The sequence below is a fragment of the Pollachius pollachius genome (genome assembly GCF_949987615.1).
Source record: "Pollachius pollachius genome assembly, chromosome: 3".
Lineage (NCBI taxonomy): Eukaryota > Metazoa > Chordata > Actinopteri > Gadiformes > Gadidae > Pollachius > Pollachius pollachius.
In genome coordinates this window covers 44,750,411-44,772,285 of record NC_136936.1, presented here as the reverse complement: position 1 = coordinate 44,772,285, position 21,875 = coordinate 44,750,411, and the positions used below count along the sequence as shown (strand labels likewise).

At 40.8% G+C, this 21,875-nt stretch overlaps 1 protein-coding gene and 1 long non-coding RNA gene across 3 annotated transcripts; one reads left to right on the top strand and one right to left on the bottom strand.

Annotated features, from left to right (window-relative positions):
• Positions 1 to 1,072: 1,072 nt before the first annotated feature.
• On the bottom strand, positions 1,073 to 3,193 carry LOC307073547. The gene is made up of 4 exons (XR_013811736.1): positions 2,212 to 3,193; positions 1,963 to 2,070; positions 1,657 to 1,754; positions 1,073 to 1,553 (listed from the first exon to the last, which is right to left on the bottom strand). It is a non-coding gene; the product is annotated as an uncharacterized lncRNA (long non-coding RNA).
• A 905-nt stretch (positions 3,194 to 4,098) lies between these two features.
• Positions 4,099 to 21,875, top strand: LOC307073054 (signal transducer and activator of transcription 4-like). Of its 2 annotated transcripts, none has more exons than XM_079732732.1 (23): positions 4,099 to 4,447; positions 4,999 to 5,134; positions 7,087 to 7,185; positions 8,135 to 8,227; positions 8,584 to 8,662; positions 8,968 to 9,053; positions 9,819 to 9,970; positions 10,421 to 10,579; positions 11,196 to 11,288; positions 11,898 to 11,957; positions 12,532 to 12,552; positions 12,840 to 12,933; positions 13,370 to 13,411; positions 13,657 to 13,740; positions 14,126 to 14,224; positions 14,448 to 14,583; positions 16,509 to 16,561; positions 16,968 to 17,062; positions 18,642 to 18,778; positions 19,402 to 19,593; positions 20,171 to 20,216; positions 20,771 to 20,870; positions 21,575 to 21,875. In XM_079732732.1, the coding sequence occupies exons 1-23, from the start codon at positions 4,320 to 4,322 to the stop codon at positions 21,596 to 21,598; spliced, it is 2,208 nt and encodes a 735-aa protein (XP_079588858.1). In that variant the 5' UTR covers positions 4,099 to 4,319; the 3' UTR covers positions 21,599 to 21,875. The 2 variants fall into 2 exon arrangements, with proteins under 2 accessions (XP_079588858.1, XP_079588857.1); XM_079732731.1 differs by having other exon boundaries at positions 13,367 to 13,411.

Genomic DNA, 21,875 nt, shown 5'->3' with positions numbered 1-21,875 from the left:
ATTGCTTCGACAATGCAACATTAAAAGTTACTAACAGCAACTTCACACAGAAGCTCTGGTTTAGGTGTGCCCGTGCGGTAATCCACCCTTTCAAATTCAAGTCCCAGTCACGTTCTGGGACTGGGACTTGAACTTGAAAATGTGCTCCGACTGTGCAGCGTGCAAATTCAAATTCAAATTCGACTCAAACTAAAAATATTACCTGCAGGTCATGAATAAAAAATAATAGTTTGAGAGAAATCAAAAACTTTGTTTTGTGTACTTTGGACGTATATTTAGTTCAGTTTAAATTAAACTTGGTGTCTCAAAATGCAAAAAGAATGAGTTACACAATCAAATCAATAATTTTATCCTGTTTTCAATGACAATTATTAGTTTAAATGAACAACTGCATGTTACACTTTTTACAGTGTACATAGGAATGAATGGGCGCCATATTGGAATCCGGTGTTAATTCTATAATATGTCCATGATTGACACAGGGCTGAGTTCGCAGCCGTTCCGCGGCGCGTACGTCCCCGGTGGAAATCAGGCGTAGCGTGAGCGTCATCACTAGAGAGCCGTTGTGAGTACCAAATGTGTTCGGCTGCCAGATCGGTTCGGGGTCCTGCGCTTACAGATGACGTATCGACACTTGATGTATCGACACAAGCCAACGGACAAAACCCGGAAGGGTTGTTTATAAACGGTGCTCAATCAGTTTTGGTTTTGAATTCATTGAATGGAGCCCGTTCTCTCACAAAGCCATTGGAAATAAGTCTATAAGCGCTGATGAATGCATATTTTTATTTTCACATATGTTAAAGTAAGGATTGCCATTGTTAAAGTTAGATATTAAGACAGTATTTTCTGTAATGACAAAAGTACAGAATTAATATTTTCTATATACATTTTCTAGTTTCTATTTACTGAAAATGAAGAGCTTGGACAGTCATATGATTGATGAGATTTTATTTGCTCATACAAAACAGAATAAATAAAACAAAACATACAACTGAGGAACAGCTAAATGTAAATCCATAATAAAACGGCATGTTTAGATCCCATGTTGAATTGAGGATGAATTCATGAATGTGTTCATATTAGATATTCATCCTAGTCCTTGAGTATTGATTTTTTTTTAATGATTTTCCAGATGTTCACTGACTTGTATCCTTGCATATACAACTAATAACAATATAAAATGTAACATTTTCCTCGTTTCCACTAGGGGTATCTTTGCTCTACAATTTAACAAACATCTGTAAAATAGTAAAAAATTCAAGGTAGGCCTATAAGAATGTATATAATTCATGAATATATCCTCAATTGGCCGTGGGATCAAAACATGCAGTTTTTTATGGATTTACATTGAGCTGTATGTGTGTATGTGAATTGCAGTGTATGTGTTTGGATACACACACTGACATATTTGTATATTATTATATATTTTTTTATTCATGTGGCCTGCAGTGGCGATATCGCACAGGTGTATTCCCACAGGCTCTGAAAACAACAATCATCAAGCCATATCTCCACTCCTCTCGACGGGAAGGGGGGGGTGGAAATGCCATCTGAAAGAAGCAGAGGTGTGCAGATGTATTTATCTTGAGACCTTCAACTTCATACAATTAGTCTCGTCAGGGATTTGTATCCATATTTACAATTTAAATGTACCTATGATCTTGGACGGCAGATGTCATCACAGTACCCCCCGTCGTAGCTGTCGGAATATATTCCTTCCAGTTTGCCTCTTTTCCCTGTACCAATATATCCTAAAACAGAAAAAAAGAACAACTTCTGGCATTCTGGAATTTATGTTATCACCTCCCGTTCCAGTAGTCCGTCTGTTTATAAGGAGGAATGGGTGTTTTGTCAAGCAAGTAGAGAGTGGCTAAGTGATACTTGAGTTATATTACGGCAACCCGATGCCGTTGCCATAAAACGTTGCTGCTTAAAGTCCCTATTATCGAAGGTAAGAACCTCTGCAGACTTTGTAGAGCCGACCACATGCCATGCAGGTCCCAATACTGTACATGGTGTAGAACTCTGCTCTGTAGTTGGCGGATACTCTACACCATGTAGTGACGCCTGTGACAAACAAAGTGTAAGATGAAATAGCACATTTATTTTTATAGAGCAGTAAAAACATGTATAGACCCCACAGGACATTACATTATTATATTAAATTAGGATATTGTACACTGATGCACCCTTCACTGATGCACTTACTGTTGAGCCACAGAAAATGTGCCTGTCTTTTGAACCTGTCAGTGGACACTATGTTCCTGAAGGTGGAACACACCAGAGCCAGAGTTGGGTAAGCTTTATCTCCCTCTTGGAGTACCACCTCAGTGAGGATGTCAGACAGCACTGACTTTGGCAACTGTAAAATAGATGTCAGGCAAGATCAAGAAGATTTCATAGATAACACAACAACAACACAGTTTCAAACGCAATGGGGCGTTTAAAGAATTAAGTTAGTTTTCAGAATTAAGGCCAGAAAACAATTAATTCAATGGTATTAGGTTAAGGGTAATTATCACCTACAAAAGCCCCCCCACACACACACACACACAACTTCATACAAATTGAGTTCATTTTTAAAATTTCTATCTATTTTATTTATATTGTTTTTGCTTTATTATAAGTTGGCTGTAGTTATTTTGTTTTATTTCTCAAGTATGCTGCTTCGAATAGTTTGTGGCGTGTTTAGTCACATAAAAACGCCTCTTTAATTCATAGATTAGAAAAGAAAAGGAGATCGTTAATACAGTACTTACCTAAAGAGCGGAAAAACATGTCAGCGTTTTAGTATGCGCATGCGCATTTAATGACATCGTTTACAGGAAGTGCGTCATTATTGCGCATCTAGGACCCCCGAACCGATCTGGCAGCCGAACACATTTGGTACTCACACCGTCTCGTTATCACCATGCTCATGAACGCGCCTTCGATAACAGAGTTCCCCAGTTGGTGACGTATGGTTTATAAGTGACGCGCATGGACATGGCACGTTTTACTCAAAATAAAAGTATCAACCATCATATCACATAGGCTACTTTACTATTGATTGACATTGTAACCATCTGTTGGCATCGACTTTGCTCAGTTTTAAACGTTGTGCACTGACAAACCAGCTCTAGATAAGGGCAAGTGTAGCCTTCCATACAGTGGCAATACAATGTGCTCCTCTTGAATAAAAGCAAAAGGATAGCAGGTGATAGGCTACAAGGAAATAAAGGCGTTCGAAATTGAAACTGATCCTACTAGGTTCTGTTTAGTTCCGATTTTTTTTTATCGGACAAATAAAACCTGCTTTGAAGAACTTTTACATTCCCGAACGGTCGCTGTCGGGAACACACACCGGCGCCGAAGCGGCGCGTCAAAAAGAACGCCCCCATTATTTCGGATGTAGGCCTACTAGCCCACACCGGCGGCGGCTAGACGCCCACCAGCGCTCGGCGGCGCGCCGCCCCGCCCCACAAAGCTTCACGCCACTGTTATATTCCCTTGCGTCACCGCCCCTGAAAAAGCGTTTTTTTTAAGCTGTTTGGTACATCCCGGCTTGATACAAGGTACATATGGAGATTGTTGATGCACTTGATGAATAATTCCACAATACAAAAAGAATGAGCAATAACAGTAAATAAAATGTGTAAAGTGACTAAACCCTAAACAAAGTGCCCGACAGTAGATAAAGTAACTTTGAATTAATGTGAATATCATTGTAAGCACAAACAGAGGATCATTGGCATATAATTGTTATAGGTGCGTGTGTCAATGTCAAACTTTATGTAAATATTTAGTAACTTGGCGTTTAACCTTGACGTGGATTGATGTCGTCTATGAGTCATCGAAACGACGTGGGTCGAAAGACCGACGTCAGAAAAACTTTCGTTTCAGGCCCTCAACTTAACCTCGTATTGACCTACGTGACCGACGTCGATTAGACTTCTGATCGAAGCCTAAATGTTTGCTTGAAGGGGTACCCGAATATAATTGAAGCTGAACATTTAAAAGGCACACGGCGTAACCGCCTCCCTCCGAGAAGGCGTGTTTACATGATTTCGGACAGCCCTTTGAGTAAAACCAGTCACTCGGAAGTCGAGCGCTCAGTGCATTTAAAACGAAAGTCAGTAGGACAATCATAGGACACATGGGTTTGGTATAACACCAGGGAGGAGAGACAAAAATAGCCCATTTTAAATACATCTAATTTAGACCACAACTGGATTGGTTCCTTTTTGGTGTTCCTTCGTGCGTTCTAAAGAGAAAGTCCTTTTTCTTTATTTTATTACATTTGTTTAATTGCGTGTGTTAAGCGGTGCGGTGACGCGATGAGTCAATGGAAACAGATCCAGCAGCTCGAGGTCAGTCTCCTGGAGCACGTGGACTACCTGTACAATGATAACTTCCCCATGGACGTCCGACAGGGTCTGGCAGACTGGATCGAGGCTCAGGATTGGTGAGTCCTCTCCCGTCCTGACTTTCCCCGCGTTTGTTCCTTATATAGAGGTTCATTTTCCTCGCTTTCTCTCTTACCTTCCTGGCCTTGGTGCTCATTTGGTCTCTACTCCTGTTGTCTTTTAGAGTAGATTCTATATTTGTCGCTTTTGGTTTTAATAGTCCCCATCCTCTTATTTGTCTTCCCCTCCCCTCTCCACCTTTGTCCTTTTCCTCTCCCCTTGTTCCCTCCTCCTCTCTCTTCTCCTCCTCTTTCCCTCATATCATGTATTATAATAGTATAATACATATGATAAAATACCATATCATGTATTATAATGTAGTATAAGAAATATTTGAAGATACCATATCATTTTTTGTTATATATTATAATACTTATATACTTTATCATGTATTATAATATAGTATGTGATATGTTTTAAGATACTACATCATGATAAAATATACTATATCACGTATGATAATAAAATGTATCATGTGTTATAATATAGTATAAGATACTATATCATGATATTATACAGTATATCATGTATTGTAATGTGATGTTTTCAGGGAGACAGCAGAGCGCAATGAGTCTATGGCAGCGATGCTGTTCACCAACCTGCTGGGACAGCTGGAGAGAAGCTGTGCCCAGGAGCCCAACTTCCTTCAGAGACACAACCTGAAGATCATCCACCAACAGCTACAGGTACCTGCTTCACTACTGTACACTAGGGTAGAGTACATTACAGGAGAGTACAGAGAAACCAACATAATATCATTCTTCACAGCTACAGGTACCTGCTTCACTACTGTACACTAGGGTAGAGTACATTACAGGAGAGTACAGAGAAACCAACATAATATCATTCTTCACAGCTACAGGTACCTGCTTCACTACTGTGCACTAGGGTAGAGTACATTACAGGAGATTAAAGAGAAACCAACATAAGATCATTCTCCACAACTACAGGTACCTGCTTCACTACTGTACACTAGGGTAGAGTACATTACAGGAGATTAAAGAGAAACCAACATAAGATCATTCTCCACAACTACAGGTACCTGCTTCACTACTGTACACTAGGGTAGAGTACATTACAGGAGAGTAAAGAGAAACCAACATAAGATCATTCTCCACAACTACAGGTACCTGCTTCACTACTGTGCACTAGGGTAGAGTACATAACAGGAGAGTACAGAGAATCCAACATAAGATCATTCTCCACAACTACAGGTACCTGCTTCACTACTGTGCACTAGGGTAGAGTACATTACAGGAGACTACAGAGAAACAACTGTAAGATCATCCACAAACAACTACAGGTACCTACTACAGTACAGTAGAGTAGAGTAAAGAAGAGATAGAAACGCGCGCACGCACGCACGCACACACACATACACACACAGTATACAAACAAACATATCTATGACAATGTGGTTGTGATGGAAACTTCAACTTTAAGAGTCTCTGGGCCTGTCACCTGAATCAGGAACAGGAAACACAGGGTGGAAGTGTTGCTTTAGGCTCCACACATAGGTCTGCATGAGTCGCAGAGAGAGAGTGAGAGGGGACTAGGGCTGCAGAACACAACTGTGAGGTTGAGACCACTGCTTCCTGTTGTCAACGTTGAGGGCACTATCACACTGCTGTTGGTGTATTTTGAACAAAAAATGTATTTAAAAAGTCCTTAAGATTTAAAAAATGTAACATAACTGAACGTCAACAAATTGAACTGACATTTTTTGATATATTTATCGATTACAAACTCAATATTGGTGCTTGAGACACATAAATGAACTATCAGTGTCATAATTAATTCCCGCTAGTCTTGAAAAAAACCTTATCTCCACCAGCTGCACGATGAATTAACGACTTGCTTTGGATACCAGTGTCAAAATGACTAAATAGTGTCATATTTTTTATAACACTACCTCTTTGTCGAGTCATACATAGAGGGTGACTCAACTAGGGTCACTCAAGACGACGTGTATTGGTGTGTGTGTGTCGGGCGAGAAGAGGAGGGTTATGACAGGAAACAGCAGGAGTGAAAGATTAGGGAATGTTCCATTATGGCCTCAGGCTAGAGGATACTTCCTCCAAGCGAGGGACGGCCTTAACCGTAGCCCAGGTAGTCTAGCCGGTACCAACCTGTTAGACTGAATGGTTTTGTGTGTGTGTTTGTGTGTGTGATTTTTGTCTTATGTGTGTGTGTGCTTGGGTGGGGTTGTTTCTTTGTCTGTCATCATGTTCATGTGTTCAGTGTATATGTGGGTTTTTGTTATGTATAAGTTTTTGCCTCATGTGCATATATGTGTGAATGTGGGTGTATTCCTATGTGTATTGTTTCGCGTATGCGTTTACGTGTATGTTGTGTTGTAATGTTATTGTGTTTATGTGTATTCATGTGGCCTGCTCAAGGCATCCCACATGGCTTCCTGTTCCTCTTTGAGGACAACACACACACACACACACACACACACACACACACGACTGATGGATCCCCATTACTCTGTTTTGTATTACAGCTCTGCTACTCAGCCTGTGTGATCAAAAAGCCTTTTTCTTTGTTTCTGTTCTGTGTGTGTGTGTGTGTGTGTGTGTGTGTGTGTGTGTGTATGTGTGTGCATGCATGCATGCCTGTCCATTCGTGTTTGCAGATGAAGTACAATACCAACCCGGGGCTGATCACCCGTGTGATCTCCACCTGCCTGCGAGAGGAGCGTCGCATCTTGTCAACCGCATGCATGCAGCAACAGGTCGTCAGCCATCTCCGACTCACCCTTCTGTCCCTAAAGGGCTGATTATGGTTCCACGTTCACGCAACGCAATGACCACGCAGACACTTTGACACAGTCGTGAAGCTTTATGGTTCTGCGTCGGGCTTTAGAAAGTGGACCAATCACAGCCCTTGCTGCTGCGTCACCTCAACGGAAGGTAAACTTTTTTGGGAGGCACACGTCAGGCCCTTGCGGGTGGACACAAGGAGGGTCCGCAAGGACGTAAGGGGTCCGTAACCCCCTTGCGTTGCGTAAACATGGGACAATAATCAGCCCTTTGTAAACACCCCGTTTCCGTCCTCTCCCAACTGTTCGCATAAGGAAGTTGTTGTCTTCAACACCATTGTCGATGAAAATCTATCCGACGTGCCTCAGGCAAAAATCCTGTTCATGTAGAGTATGTGATGACAAATAAAAAATGACTCGCCCAAGTTAAGTCTATGTGTGGGAAACAATGCAGTATTACATTATTACAGTATTACAGAATTAACATTGTGATTTACATCACTTGTTAAAGTAGAACATTGTAGTAAGCTAGATCGCAATGGAAATATACTATCAATACATTAGGTCTCCCCTGGATTTGTGTTTTTCATGTTTCCCCAGATGTTGGGGGTCAAGGGCATGTGCACAACATACATTTGCACATACAAAACATTTATCATACACATATTAACATATGCACATAACATATCTATATGCTATAATAATATTGAAAAAATTTCAGTAGATATAGTAATAAGTATCGAAAAGAATGCGTGCAATTCCGATCAGATCATTAAATTGGACTGCTAAACTGTGTCAGTTGCTAATCACCACAAACTGATAGATTTTTTATCCAAGACTAAGAAACATGTATGTGAAGCTGTCTTCCCGAGCCTTTTCGAGGGAACGGAAGGAGCGAAGGTAACAGACTGTTATTGAACAGGGTCCCTTGGAGAACTCCATGCCAAACTCTGTGACTCTGGAGAAGCAGAGGAACATGGACAACCGGGTCGCCATCATCAGAAGCAGTGTCCAGGTACCAGCAAACTACTCTTTATTAGGTCAACATAATGATGCCAGATATATGGTTGGGATTCACAAAATTTCCATGTTGAAGTTGAAGAAATGTGTGTGTGAGAAAATGAGACATAAATGCATACAAAAATAATATATATCCTATGTAATTGATATTAACAGTAATGGTTAATTATATAAATAATACATCCGCCATTTGGTGGACACTTTCAACCAAATCGTCTTCTAAAAACGTGATTGCCTACATACATAGAATGGGTGGCCCCAGTGGGAATTGAACCCCTGGCCCCGGTAGTGTTAATGCCTTGCTCTACCGGTTGAGGCCTACAGTTTGTTTATCTTCTCATCTGAACTAAGCTGATGGACCAGGCCGTGAAGTATATCGAAGACATGCAGGATGAGTTCGACTTGCGCTACAAAACCTTACAGTCTCAAGGTAACTTGTGTTACAAAGACACGCACATGCACACACACACACACACACACACACACACACACACACACACACACACACACACACACACACACACACACACACACTCTTAAAAGTTTTATTTTTACACTGACGTGAATGGGGGATGTAGTAAAATGGCAAAATACTGTTGGATGATGTTTGATAATCAATGTGATATGTGTGGAATGGTGTGTGTGTGTGTATGCATGGTGTGTTTGTGTATGCATTGTGTGTGTGTGTGTGTGTGTGTGTGTGTGTGTGTGTGCATGCATTCACATGATTTTTAGATCCGGCAGAGAAGATGACAGAGAGGATGAAAGAGGAAGTGATCAGACTACAGGAAATGCTAAACAGACTGGACTTCAAAAGGAAGGTGTGTGTGATATACGCATATCAAAGTGTTTATAAGATGTTTGTGTGTTCTACATGTTTCAAGGTGTATGTAAGTTGTGTGTGTGTTGTGCAAGTATCACGGTGTATATAGGATGTGTGTGTTGTGCACGTATCAAGGTCTACATGAGATGTGTGTGTTGTGCACGTATCAAGGTCTGCATGAGATGTGTGTTGGGCACGTATCAATGTCTACATGAGATGTGTGTGCAAGTATCAACTTGGATCTAAGATGGGCATGTTGTGCACGTATCAAGGTGTACAAAACTAACCTAAAACACTGGCGTTTGATTAACGACCACACATCATTGTGTTTAATCAATGTTTGAAACTGTAGACTGTTAGTCTTATATTTTTTTTAACCCATCTCATCTCAATACATAATATCTTATTTCCTCTCAATCTTTAAGACATATTTTATTCTCTCTCTCTCTCTCTCTCTCTCTCTCTCTCTCATTGGCCATACAGTACTTCCAGACACTCACACAGATGCTGTCTGTACTTCTCTAGCCCCCCCGTGTGGTACCCTGCTCTCCCCTTTAACCCCAAGCACCTGCTTAATGATCCTCAGGCTTGCATCGTTTACGGGAGGAAGTCCATGTAAGGTTTGGGGGTGGAGCCAGCAGGTTGCCAGATATCTCCCTTCAATTACCGCTCCCCTCACTCCTCCCTGCCGTCTTCCACAATGTGTTCAATGTTTCCCTTCTGATCTGTAATGTATGTCAACGTATCGTGATGGTGTTGCTAGGAGATCCTGTCCAAGATGAGCGATGTCATCAAGGAGATAGACTCCCTGGTGACGGGTCAGCTTCACCAAGAGCTGCTGGAGTGGAGACGCAGGCAGCAGGTCTCCATCATCGGGGGTCCCCTCCTCACCGGCCTCGACCTGTTGCAGAATTGGTACTGACCCCCACACACACAGGACCTCTGCGGCTCTCTTTCCAACTCACTATTCATTCATCCATTATTCCTTCCATCAGCCATTCATCGATCTATCGTTCCTTCATCCATCTCCCTATCAACCCATTAACCCTTCCAGCCATCCGTCCGTCCATCCATCAATCTATCCATCCATCGATTTATCATCCATACATCGTCCCATTCAAGGATATGACTCATTGTACATTCAATCATCCATCGATTCATCTATTTCAACTTTTTCCCTTTCTGTTTTGCCCTCACCTCTCAACTCATGATATATCTTCTCCTCATTCTGTGATATTTTACCCTCTATCTGTCGTTCACCTCGGCTGCCTCCTCTTCCTCCCCAATTCCTACTCCTCCTCCCCCAACTTCTCCCCCTCTCCTCCTCCTTCTGTCCACCTCCTCCTCCCTCTCCTCCTCCCTCAGGTTCACTGGGACTGCCCATAGTCTGTTCCAGATAAAACGTCAGCTAGACAAGCTTGGGGAGCTGGTCGTCAAGGTAACGTACGAGGGCGACCCCATCCCACTACAGACGCCCCACATGGCTGAGACGACTAGGTGCCTTATCTACCTCGTCATCAAGAGGTACGATTTAGCCAAGTGGCCAATCACAGCCTAATGAAGATGAAAAAATAAAAGCAAAAAATCATCATCAGTTACAATATTGACAATCACAATGCAAGTGCTTTCTTAATTAATGTTAGGAGGAACTGTTAGGCAGGAATATAACTATAAAACAGAGTACTGAGGGGGTTCCGAAAGAGCATTCAATTCATAATAAATAATCAAATATTCCAATATAATCTAAAGATGGGTTAAATTCATGGTTTATATGTGTAAATTGAAAGTGTTAAAGAGATAAACTCATAAAAGAACACAAATAAATGAATAAATAAATAAAACAATGCAACTAAATAACTAAATCATAGAGCACCTAGAAAATATTTGTAAATGCAAAACAAGTTTGATTAAAGATAATACGCGAAGAGATTAAGACGAAGACATTAATTGATGATAATATGTTGATATGATTCTGCTGGCTGTTGCTATCATGTATAGATAATGGTTTGAATGGGGAAGTTTTAAAAATAGTGTGCGTGTGCGTGCGTGTGTGTGTGTGTGTGTGTGTGTGTGTGTGTGTGTGTGTGTGTGTGTGTGTGTGTGTGTGTGTGTGTGTGTGTGTGTGTGTGTGTATTTACAGCTCTTTTGTGGTTGAGATGCAGCCGTGTATGCCTACTCATCCTCAGCGTTCCCTAATCATCAAGACCGGAGTGCAGTTCACCACCAAAGTCAGGTGCGGCCATCACCATGGTTACCTCATTGTCCTGGCAACCTGTGCGCCTGTTGTTGCTACCTGTTGCTTCCCTCCCCATGGTGGCTGCACTGGCTCAGTAAAAACCTTGTTTGAAATACCACTGTTTATTCTCACAGATTACAACATTGGGTGTTAATCCAATGTTGTCAATCATTTTTGTGTTATATAGTTAAACATTTTCAAGATGCCAGCAGGCATCTTGAAAATGTCACGTAGGGGACTATATCCATTACTATATTAACATATCTATATTTAGCCATTTAGTTAGAGAGGAACCAACTGGGTTGATTTAGCCCCGGGTGGATTGCATTCCATAGATGCTTGTCGTTTCAAATTACTTTGAACAAAAGAAAAGATGACAGTGAAAAATAAGCCTGTCCCGGGCAAGTCTCTTTGATATGAAAATATATATTTTTTGAGGAAGCCCCGGTCAAGATAGAAGCAATACAATTTACAACCCAAATAACATTGAAAGTATATAAAACAAAAAATATAGTATCACATAATCCTTGCAGGTCTAGCAAGGTATTAGATAATGTTGTGTCATTAAGTTGTATTAAGTCACAGTTGTTTCTCGTATCTAACCAGACTCCTGGTTAAACTTCCTGAGGTGGACTACCAGTTAAAAGTGAAAACAACTTTTGACAAGTGAGTAACACATTATTTTTGTTCTCGATAATAAGTTGTATCCCGATAATTCATTCACATTTATGGTGGTGAAGACAACCACTCCCATGATCCAACATTAATTCAAAACTTCACAATGTCATCCAACTACTTATTTTATTGTTTTGATTGATCAACCCCTAGCGGCAGAAATTACATATAATTCCTCTAAACTTGTATTCATTTGTTTTACTTTTTGTCTGTATGTTTATGGGTGCTTGTATGTTCATGTATATGTATATGTGTGTGTATGTTATTTGTATATGTATGTGTATATGTATGGATATGTGTGTGTATGTGTTACGTGTTTGTATTTGAATGTATGTGTATGTGTATGTGTTACGTGTGTGTGTGTGTGTGTGTGTGTCTGTGTGTGTGTGTGTGTTGTGTCTGTGTGTGTGTGTGTGTCTGCGTGTGTGTGTGTGTGTGTGTGTGTGTGTGCGTGTGTGTGTGTGTGTTGTGTCTGTGTGTGTGCATGCGTGTGTCTGTGCCTGCTTGTGCGTGTGCGTGTGTGTGTGTGTGTGTGTTGGTGTGGTTGTGTTGCACGTGTGTCTAGGGACCTACCGCCGGGCAGACTGTAAGTAGAGCCATGTGGAACACAGGAAGTTCAAGTTTAAGATGATAGACACCACACCAAACCTTTTTTGTTCTTGTTCAAGTCTATATACTTTTATTTAACCCTTTTATTACAAACAATGTTGATATTAGCATTCTCAATTATGTTTATGTAAAAAAATCTAGGGTTTAGGGACCTTTGGAAATATAACTAATAAATAAAACCACTGCTTATATAACGTAAAATATAATAACTATATTATGACTTTTTCAAATTCCTACTCCTTTATTATCATCTTGAACCCTCAGAAACCGTCAGTTTTTCATCCTGACCAACAACACCAAGGCCATGGATGTGGAGGACTCGGCCAATGGCTGCCTCTCTGTGGAGTTCAGACACCTGGTATAACACACATACACAAAATAAAAATCTAAAGGAAAGTTGAAATTTATAAGATCGAGCCATTGTCAGAGCCATAGTGGGAGTAGCCATGCTACGGCACATTGGAAAACTTGAAGCCACGTGTTGTAGATGTGTCAGACGTGCCAAATCTTTGGGGAAGAATGGAGGCTGGCAACAGGCAGTCCGAAAAAAATAAACTCCACAAGCAGGCAGGACCTGAGATAGAATTCTGCTTTGTAAAGCTGAAGGGACACAGTGCTTTCTGCAGGACCAGCGCCGAACTGCACTTATAGATATATTTACTAGGAATAACATTAGGGAACAGAAATGGGTGGAAGCTGTTGAACCTTTAGTCTTCTGCTATGCAACTTCAAATAGTTGTATTTTTGTCTATTTATGTCTGAGATTTGATATTAACATGCATGTAATTCAGCAGCTTAAAGAGAAAAAGTTCATCAACGGTGCAAAGGGGAATGAGGTGAGAGCAATAATTAAGAATGAATACTTTAAACTAATAACTCCTTCAGAGCCCTGAATGATAAATTACTGTCAACATTAAGCTATTTAATAATTGATCATTGCAAAATCAAGAATTGGTAAACAAAGTTGTTTGCAGATCTTTGGTTATCAGGGTCCTTGAAGTGACAACAAAGGAATGCTGTGGGCATTGACATGTGTGCGTGCGTGTGTGTGTGTGCGTGCGTGTGTGTTTGCGTGTTCCAGGGCCTCCTCAGTGTGACGGAGGAACTCCACTCTCTGAATTTCGAAGCTCACTTCACGGTTCTGGGCCTCGCTATTGACCTGGAGGTCTGAAGTTTTATTTCAAACATTGAAACTACTTATATCTAGCTTTGCTTGCACACAAGGGGTTGGGCAAAACGACAAGAAGTTTAGAATCTGAGAATCACAGAGATACATTTGAGAGGTAGATTTAAACACACATTTAAACAAACACATTTGTATTCCCTACCTGATTAGAAGACAGCTTAACTATAAAGGCAAGGATTTTGTTAAAAAATAATGACGATTGCGATAAGTTCCTCAGGCTAGGGATTCAACCCTGCCTCGCAGTCGGTCGTTATCATTGTATTAAGTTTTTACATTTTAGTGAAAGAATGAGACTGAAATGTTATCTAAGTATATCAGGGATTAACCTTGTTTTGATTTACATTTAAATGTTTGTGTTCCCCAGACAACTTCGCTGCCCCTAGTGGTAATCTCCAACGTCAGCCAGCTTCCTGCCGGCTGGGCCTCGGTCATGTGGTACAACCTTTTGACGGACGAACCCAGGGTGAGATGTCTCTCCACCCTTTCTTGCCCAACACACACCAACACCATCAGCCCCTGTCACTCTCTATCCCTTCCATCCACATAGGGGAAAGATCGATACTCCAACAAACATGCCAGCCCAAAACTACCATTAAGTAAATTGTAACAAACAATTTCCCTCTGGATTAATAAAGTACTCTGATTCAACCAAAACAAACAAACTGTTAATTATTTGCATTTCGCAGAACCTAGGTTACTTTGGTAACCCTCCCCGGGCCAGCTGGAACCAGCTGTCTGAGGTGCTGAGCTGGCAGTTCTCCAGCTTTGCAGGCAGAGGGCTCAACACTGACCAGCTCCTCATGCTGGGGGAGAAACTCCTTGGTACCGCACTACACTTACAGACTGAAAACTCCTCTGTACCCCACTACACTTATAGTCTTAAAACTCCTCTGTACCAAACTACACTTATAGGGCCCTATCTTGCATCCGGCGCAATTGACTTTCTCACTGGCGCATGTGTCGTTGCTAGTTTGCAACTGGCGCAAAGCGTTCTTTTCCCTCCTGCGCCACGCGTCGGTAAATTAGGGAATGATCTTGCGCCCCAAGGGGCGGTTCGGCGAAAGGAGGAGGCGTGCTCTGGCGCAAACGTTCCCTGGTGCTATTTTGCAGTTTCAGAAACCACTTGCGCCACAAACCAGGAAATACCTGGTTTAAAGTCAGTGGCGCGTTGTTCAGATGCTATTTTAAGGGCGTATGCATAATGTTGCTTGTGCACCTCGCGCATACACTTTGCTTCTCTCATCTACCTAGCCACACATTCTTGGTAAATTATTTGTGAAAGAACAGCTGATACAGCGGTAATAAGTTGTACTTTTAAATCAATGCATCTGCAAACACCGTACAGCAAACACATATTTTCTTGACACAGACATTGTGTACATGCCCATAACTTTAAGGATTGATGAGTATTTGATAGTGAGGAAACATTGTTTTACTGCGAGTTAGTGTTAAAAAGAATGAATGAATGCGGGCGCGCGTGTGTGCGTCCATCTGTTTAAACACACGCAAACTAAACACGTAACACATAATACAGTCCATGGCAATGTATATTAACGGGGGGACACATGCATATTAGGAACACAAGTCGATAACGATAATGCGTACAAAGAAACGAAACAATGTTTATAATGTATTGCGCATATCATTAAATAGAACCACAGTTGCCGCATATCATATGTGTGTTAAGTTTTCTTTGTCGAAATTTATTTGAGGACTCAGTATTTCTGAAGTTGTGGAAGAAAACCTTATTCCATGTGTGAATAAGGCCATATTATTTGGCCATAAACTGAGCCATTTGAAGTTTGAAATTCATGTGCATCTGTCTCATCGGAGACTGCAGACGCGCTGTCAAAATATCAATAAGTCAGATTCAAATGCGCTTATGGCTCTTAAAGGGGATGGGAGCTGGCACTCTCATTGGTTTATTGCACGTTACGCCCAAACCACACCTATGGGTAATTAGGCAACTTCAGACCAACCCTTTTTAGATTTGCGCCGGGCGCAAGAGTCATTTTTGCGCTGGTAAAATAGAGACATCGCCATAGAACCGCCCACAAAGCTACTTGCGCTTGGCGCTTCTCACTTGCGTTTTAGACGGTTAAAATAGGGCCCATAGTCTTAAAACTCCTCTGTACCCCACTACACTTATATATTTAAAACTCCTCCATACACCACTACACTTATAGTCTTAAAACTCCTCCATACTCCACTACATTTATATGCTTAAAACTCCTCTGTACCCAACTACACCTATAGTCTTAAAACTCCTCTGTACCCAACTACACCTATAGTTTTAAAACTCCTCTGTAACCCACTACACTTATAGACTGAAAACTCCTCCATACCCCACTACACTTATATACTTAACTTAAACCTCCTCTGTAACCCACTGCGCTTCAAGGCTTAAACCTCCTTTGTACTACACTACACTTAAAGACGTATAGCTTGTGGGTACCATACACTTAAAGACTTATAGCTCCTGGGTACATTGCACATAAAAGCATGTTAACGTTAAAACCTACTGTGTTGTCCAAATTACGCAGAGTGCGTGCAGGTAGGGAGGTAAACAGAAGAGATAATCCAATCATTTCATTTGGGCTGAATGAAATTATTGGATGTGCAAATGACAGGCCCCACAGCGACAGAAACCGTATTTCTTAAATTTTTTGGACAGAGCATTAGCAAAGAGATTTCAAACAAAAAGTGTATTACCTACGTTACCTTTACTGCTGTTTACCTCTTCCCAGGTCCAGGCAACTCCTCCAGTGACATCCAGGTGTCTTGGTCTAAGTTCTCCAAGGTAACGTTGAACCATTTAAAGGCTTAAATTCTGAAGAATCCAACACACTGGTTGGACTTATGCCAATATAGATGATAACATGTTATTTCCAGATGTCATAAATAAGTAGTTGGTCATTATTTTCAAAATAAGAATAAAATAAGAATAGAAAAAATGTAAAGTAAAGTAAAGTAAAAAAAACAAAACACAAAAGGAATGAAAGTAGGGAAAACTTCACGCTGATATATATATTATTTTGAAATTTTTAATATGAAATCTGATTGCCATGATGAGGACGTATTCATGTACAAGTGTGAGTAACAAAGGCCAAAGTGTAGGCCCATTGCTTTCCTAGGACTCTGACCCTATTGGCTCAGCTGGGACCAGTGTCATTCATGTGTCTCTGTCACACTCATGCCTGCTCCAGGAGAATATCCAAGGAAAGGCCTTCAGCTTCTGGATCTGGCTGGAGTCCATCTTGGAGCTGATTAGGAAACACTTACTGCCGGTCTGGAACGACAAGTAATTTAATGACTCATTCATTCACGTGTCCCTTCATTCCTCAATTCGCTCCTCCATTCACTCCTCTGTTTATCCGTTCATCCATGCATTCTTTAACAAAACCCTCCAAATGCCGCTCAAGTTTAAAATAGTATGGAAAATACACTGAGGATGTATGAAAGACCAACAAAAAAAGAATGATATAGTATAAAGTAATGTGAATCTCTAAATAGTTCTAAGCCTCACATAAAAGTTTCTTTGATGATATCGGGCGCTGCTTCAATCAAAATTGCCGTGGTCCACTAAATGTGCTGTACTTTTCTCAATTGTTTAAACACGTTTTCTGAAACTTTAGCTTTAGCAAAACTCTAAACACAAACCTGAGAAGAGTTAATCATTTTGTCAAAACACAAATTCTTCTCAAAACCAAACAGTAAACACAGCTATCTAATGAATATCTCTTAGAGAGCATCAACTAAACACTGATGTGATCAATTCAAAACACTTCCATCAAAATACTATTTACATATGTTTTGGCTTTATGAGGCCATGGTACATATTCCAATGTATACAATTGTTTAGAAATAGCTTTCTTTTACAGCAATTAGGTTGCAATTAGGTGGTTAGTTGCAATTAGGTGGTACATATAGTATAAAGACTGTTGCCATATTGTAATACAATACTGTGAATATATCATATAAATATTGCATTGACACAATCGTATCAGAATAGGATACAATGCATATTTGTCTATCCAATGAGCTCCAATGGGCTAAATTCACAATCCCAGCTTCCCAGAGTCATACTGTACACCTATAGTTGATGCTGCAACATTGTTCTGCCAATACACCAATGTTACCTATTTTGGTAAATTACAGTACAGTAATTGTACTGATAAGTAAAATGAAAAACACTACAGTAAGAAAATGTTTAGACTGTCTTTCGGGGGATGTAATGATGAAATCAGTGCAAGTACAAAAAGGTAACAAAGCAATTTTTTTTTTTTTACTGTAATACAGTAAAATGTTCAGCTGAACTGACTGCATAAAAAGCTTTTCATGGGCGAAAAAATAATAAAAATAAGAATATAAATGAGGTGAAACAGATCTACATGTAAACCAGTATGTATCCCACCTCCAATCCCGATCAGGCCAAAGGACCATATCTACAACACAGTAGAGCTCACGAGTCCTCTTTAATGCTCTGACACATGATTGAAGTGTTTTGCCAGTTGAGTTTGAACAGGTGAGAAGTGAGTTAGACTTATTGGTAATTAGTTGTTTCCAGGTAAACCAAGTGTGCTAAATGATGAGATTTGGTGTTTAGATTTTAGCAAAAATGTGAAAAGAGTGGAATTGTGCTTAGAGTTTAGCAGTCTGGAGTCTTGTAGTTGATACATGAGCTTCAAGTTTTCAGAATTGTGTGCATAGTTCCATTTTCTTGTGTGTGTATAATCGAGAAAAACTGTAATGTAACCACAAACGTAAACATCTCTTCCGACAGAATTGTGTGCATAGTTCCATTTTCTTGTGTGTATGTAATCGAGAAAAACTGTAATGTAACCACAAACGTAAAGATCTCTTCCGACCGCTCTGTGCAGTTACATCATGGGCTTCGTGAGCAAGGAGAAGGAGCGAGCCTTGCTCAAGGGCAGAGAGGGGGGGACCTTTCTGCTTCGCTTCAGCGAGAGCCACCTTGGGGGGATCACCTTCACGTGGGTGGAGCAGGCAGACAATGGTGGGAAAACCAAATTATTCACGCACACCCAAGTCATCACTTGGCACTGACCAGCCTGCATGCTTTATGAGTAGTAGTATTAGAGTGACAGTGGTCGCTTAGAAATGATGCCCAATAGAAAATGTATCCGAACCAGGGCTCAAAACATTACAGAAATTATTTTAACCAGGAAGAAAAAAACAAAATCATTATTACTGTTCAGGCACCGAACCGTGGATTTAATTGGCCTGAAAACGGGGATCTGAAGATGACGACATTAATTTGTTCTAATTCAGGCCTTCTAGAAGAGTGAGCAGAAAGTGACCACTACTGTTTCACACTGGGATGAAACATTAGTGGGTAGACTATTATTCATTTGTTTGTTTAGTCTAATTGTATAAACCACTAAATAGACTAGGCAGTGGTGGGTACAGTAACGCGTTTCAAGTAAAACACTATTTATTTTTATTGTACTTTTTACCTTGTGATTCTCACCATTTATACTGTTGTTGCTCCTTGCTGAGTCTGCTCTCAATGCGGGGATTGATTAAAGGGGGGATATCACGCAAGGAGCACCTCTACTGCATCTGTGGAGCTCAGGTTTCACCTGAACACTTGTCTCGCTATAATGCTCCTCACCACAGGGGAGTCAAACTTCACCTCTGTGGAGCCGTACACCAAGAGCCGCCTGATAGCCCTCCCGTTCGCCGACATCCTCAGGAACTACAAAGTGATCTCGGAGGGGTTGGTGACCGAGAACCCCCTCAAGTTCCTGTACCCCAACATCCCCAAAGACGAGGCCTTCAGCCGGTACTACAACAGCCCCCAGAGCAAAGGTAACGGCACGGTTCGGGCTTGTTTGGGTTTTTTACACACATGTTCCAAATTGGGTTCCAACTCAAAATGACTCATATATATTAATAGTGTTATGGCCAGAGGGACTCCCAGCGGAAAGTTACTGCGTTCAATCCCCCTGTGTCTTCAGCTTAACCTGTAGGCATCCTAGAGCAAGATGCCCTCCTAACCCTTACCAGCTCCTTAAAGGTACAATATGTTTGCAATTAAAAAAACACTAGGCTCCTCAGCCCTCCCCTCCCCTACTGTCTCCCAACCCTACCAAATCCACATTCCCTCCAAAGCGTGTCTCACTGTAGAACATTAGATTTTGTTATACTGCTGCAGAGTCAAAGCCAAAAACCTGATCCCTGTAGCCTTAAATCAGTGTCCACATGACAGAAGAAAATGTTTTATATTGTTCCTTTAACGACATGCATCTTAAATTCAATGGAAGTCTGATTGAATAAAATTGTAAATGCACATACATTATTGTTCATTATTAGCAGGAGCAAAACGTTTTTGGAATGTGGGATTTGCTTGTCAATTCTGATCATGTGTTTTGGTTACTTATTTCAGTCCATCCATACCTGTCTGCCAATCTGATCCCCATCTCTGAGCTACCGTGAGTGGATCTCTATAAACATACTGTATATATACATATACATACATATATACATATATATATAATGCTATAGTCTACTGGGCGCGGAATTAAGTCGGTTTTTAATATTCTGAGCCACACTAATCCTGTTTCTAACGGGTTCCATCCAATCCAATGAAGTTAATGACATTAACTGCCATTTCGCTTTATTCCTTGGGCGGCCATCTTGAACTCCAAATTATTCCAATCGGGGATTCCATGAGCTGACGAAAAATATTTTGAAAAGTTTTGCTAGTGAAACTGAGTAGAACATTCTGCAACATGATAGCCATGAGAAAAACTAAAACTAACACACGTCGGTCAGAAACATTTACACTAAAGTTGTCGTAGTTTCCCACAAAACCCCGAACTTCGCACAGAGTGGGTGTATAGAATGAGGAGCGATACTGATAGACCTTAAATCCTCAGGAATCCTCACCATTGTTCATAATTGAAGATGGCCAGCGGGTTAAAGGAATAAGGTGAATAGTGTACACGGCCGGGTGAGCGTAAAGCTGCTTCTCCATCCGCCTCAGGTCCAACGGGAGCGTACCGCTGACACACTGCTCATCCCCTGAGCCCCCCATGAGTCCAGGGGTGTTCCAAATGCTGCACCAGCAGCTGTGCTTCGACACAGTAAGAACCTCAAAACCCTAGATACTGAGCTAACACTTTGGCCAAAATACGAGACTTATCGGTGGCAGGAACTAGGATAGTCTAGTCTAGTAGTGGTTGTAGAGTTAGACTCCTAGCTGAAAGGTTCTGGGTTTAAAATGCAATATCCACCTGTTTTGAGCTGCAGACCTCCGAGAGCTAATACGTCTCTACCCTTCGACTCCTGATTAATGACATGACGATATGAAGGCAATAGATACATAGGCCCTGTTTACAAGAAAGAAGTACCTGGATTCTAGATCTATGTTTATAGACTCATCTGTTTACACGTGGGGAATGTTTGGAGTCTGAACAGCCTTTGATAATGCATCCCTGGTTCAGCCATTCCCACTTGTTTAGAATGGGAAAAACACTCTTTGCATTGCAATCTCACTGTTAAAAATCGCGATTTGAAGAGAGATCAAAAAACACAAAAAATATATATGATCACTTTGCAAACATTCAGTCAAACTTTTGGTTAAAGTTGAATGGGGCTAAGTATGAACTGCTAACTGACAATTCACAATTATATACTTGTACACATGTTCATAATTCCGGCTATTAAGCACGTACACATATTCATAATGTATGTCTATGTATAATTTGTCTATGTATGCCTGCGTGCACAATGCTGTTTTCCAGAACTTAACCGTAGCTAATTTTAAATCTGTCTCTTCCTCCTGTAGATGAGCCCACCGTATTCAGAGTGAAGATCACCTGAAATCTTTCCTGTATAAAGTTTCAACATACTGAATCTAGAAAAGACCTCGGAATGAACAGATTATGACCTAGCAACGACCATCCACCCGCTTCCTATTCAATGTCCAAAGCCCAGAATTGTATTTTTGTATTAGAAATAACTACTTTTACTATTTTTTATTCTACCTATCTATATCTTTCTTGCATAAATGCACATTGTTGTTGCACATATGTCCCTTTTGTTCTTTTTTGTTGTTTTAAAATGATAAAATAAAAACATATATACAT

Coding starts and splice junctions, on each gene's coding strand:
- LOC307073054 (XM_079732731.1), top strand. CDS start 4,320: ATGAGTCAATGGAAACAGATCCAGCAGCTCGAGGTCAGTCTCCTGGAG. Junction 7,186..8,134: donor CCGCATGCATGCAGCAACAG/GTCGTCAGCCAT, acceptor GTTATTGAACAG/GGTCCCTTGGAGAACTCCAT. Junction 14,584..16,508: donor GCTGGGGGAGAAACTCCTTG/GTACCGCACTAC, acceptor ACCTCTTCCCAG/GTCCAGGCAACTCCTCCAGT.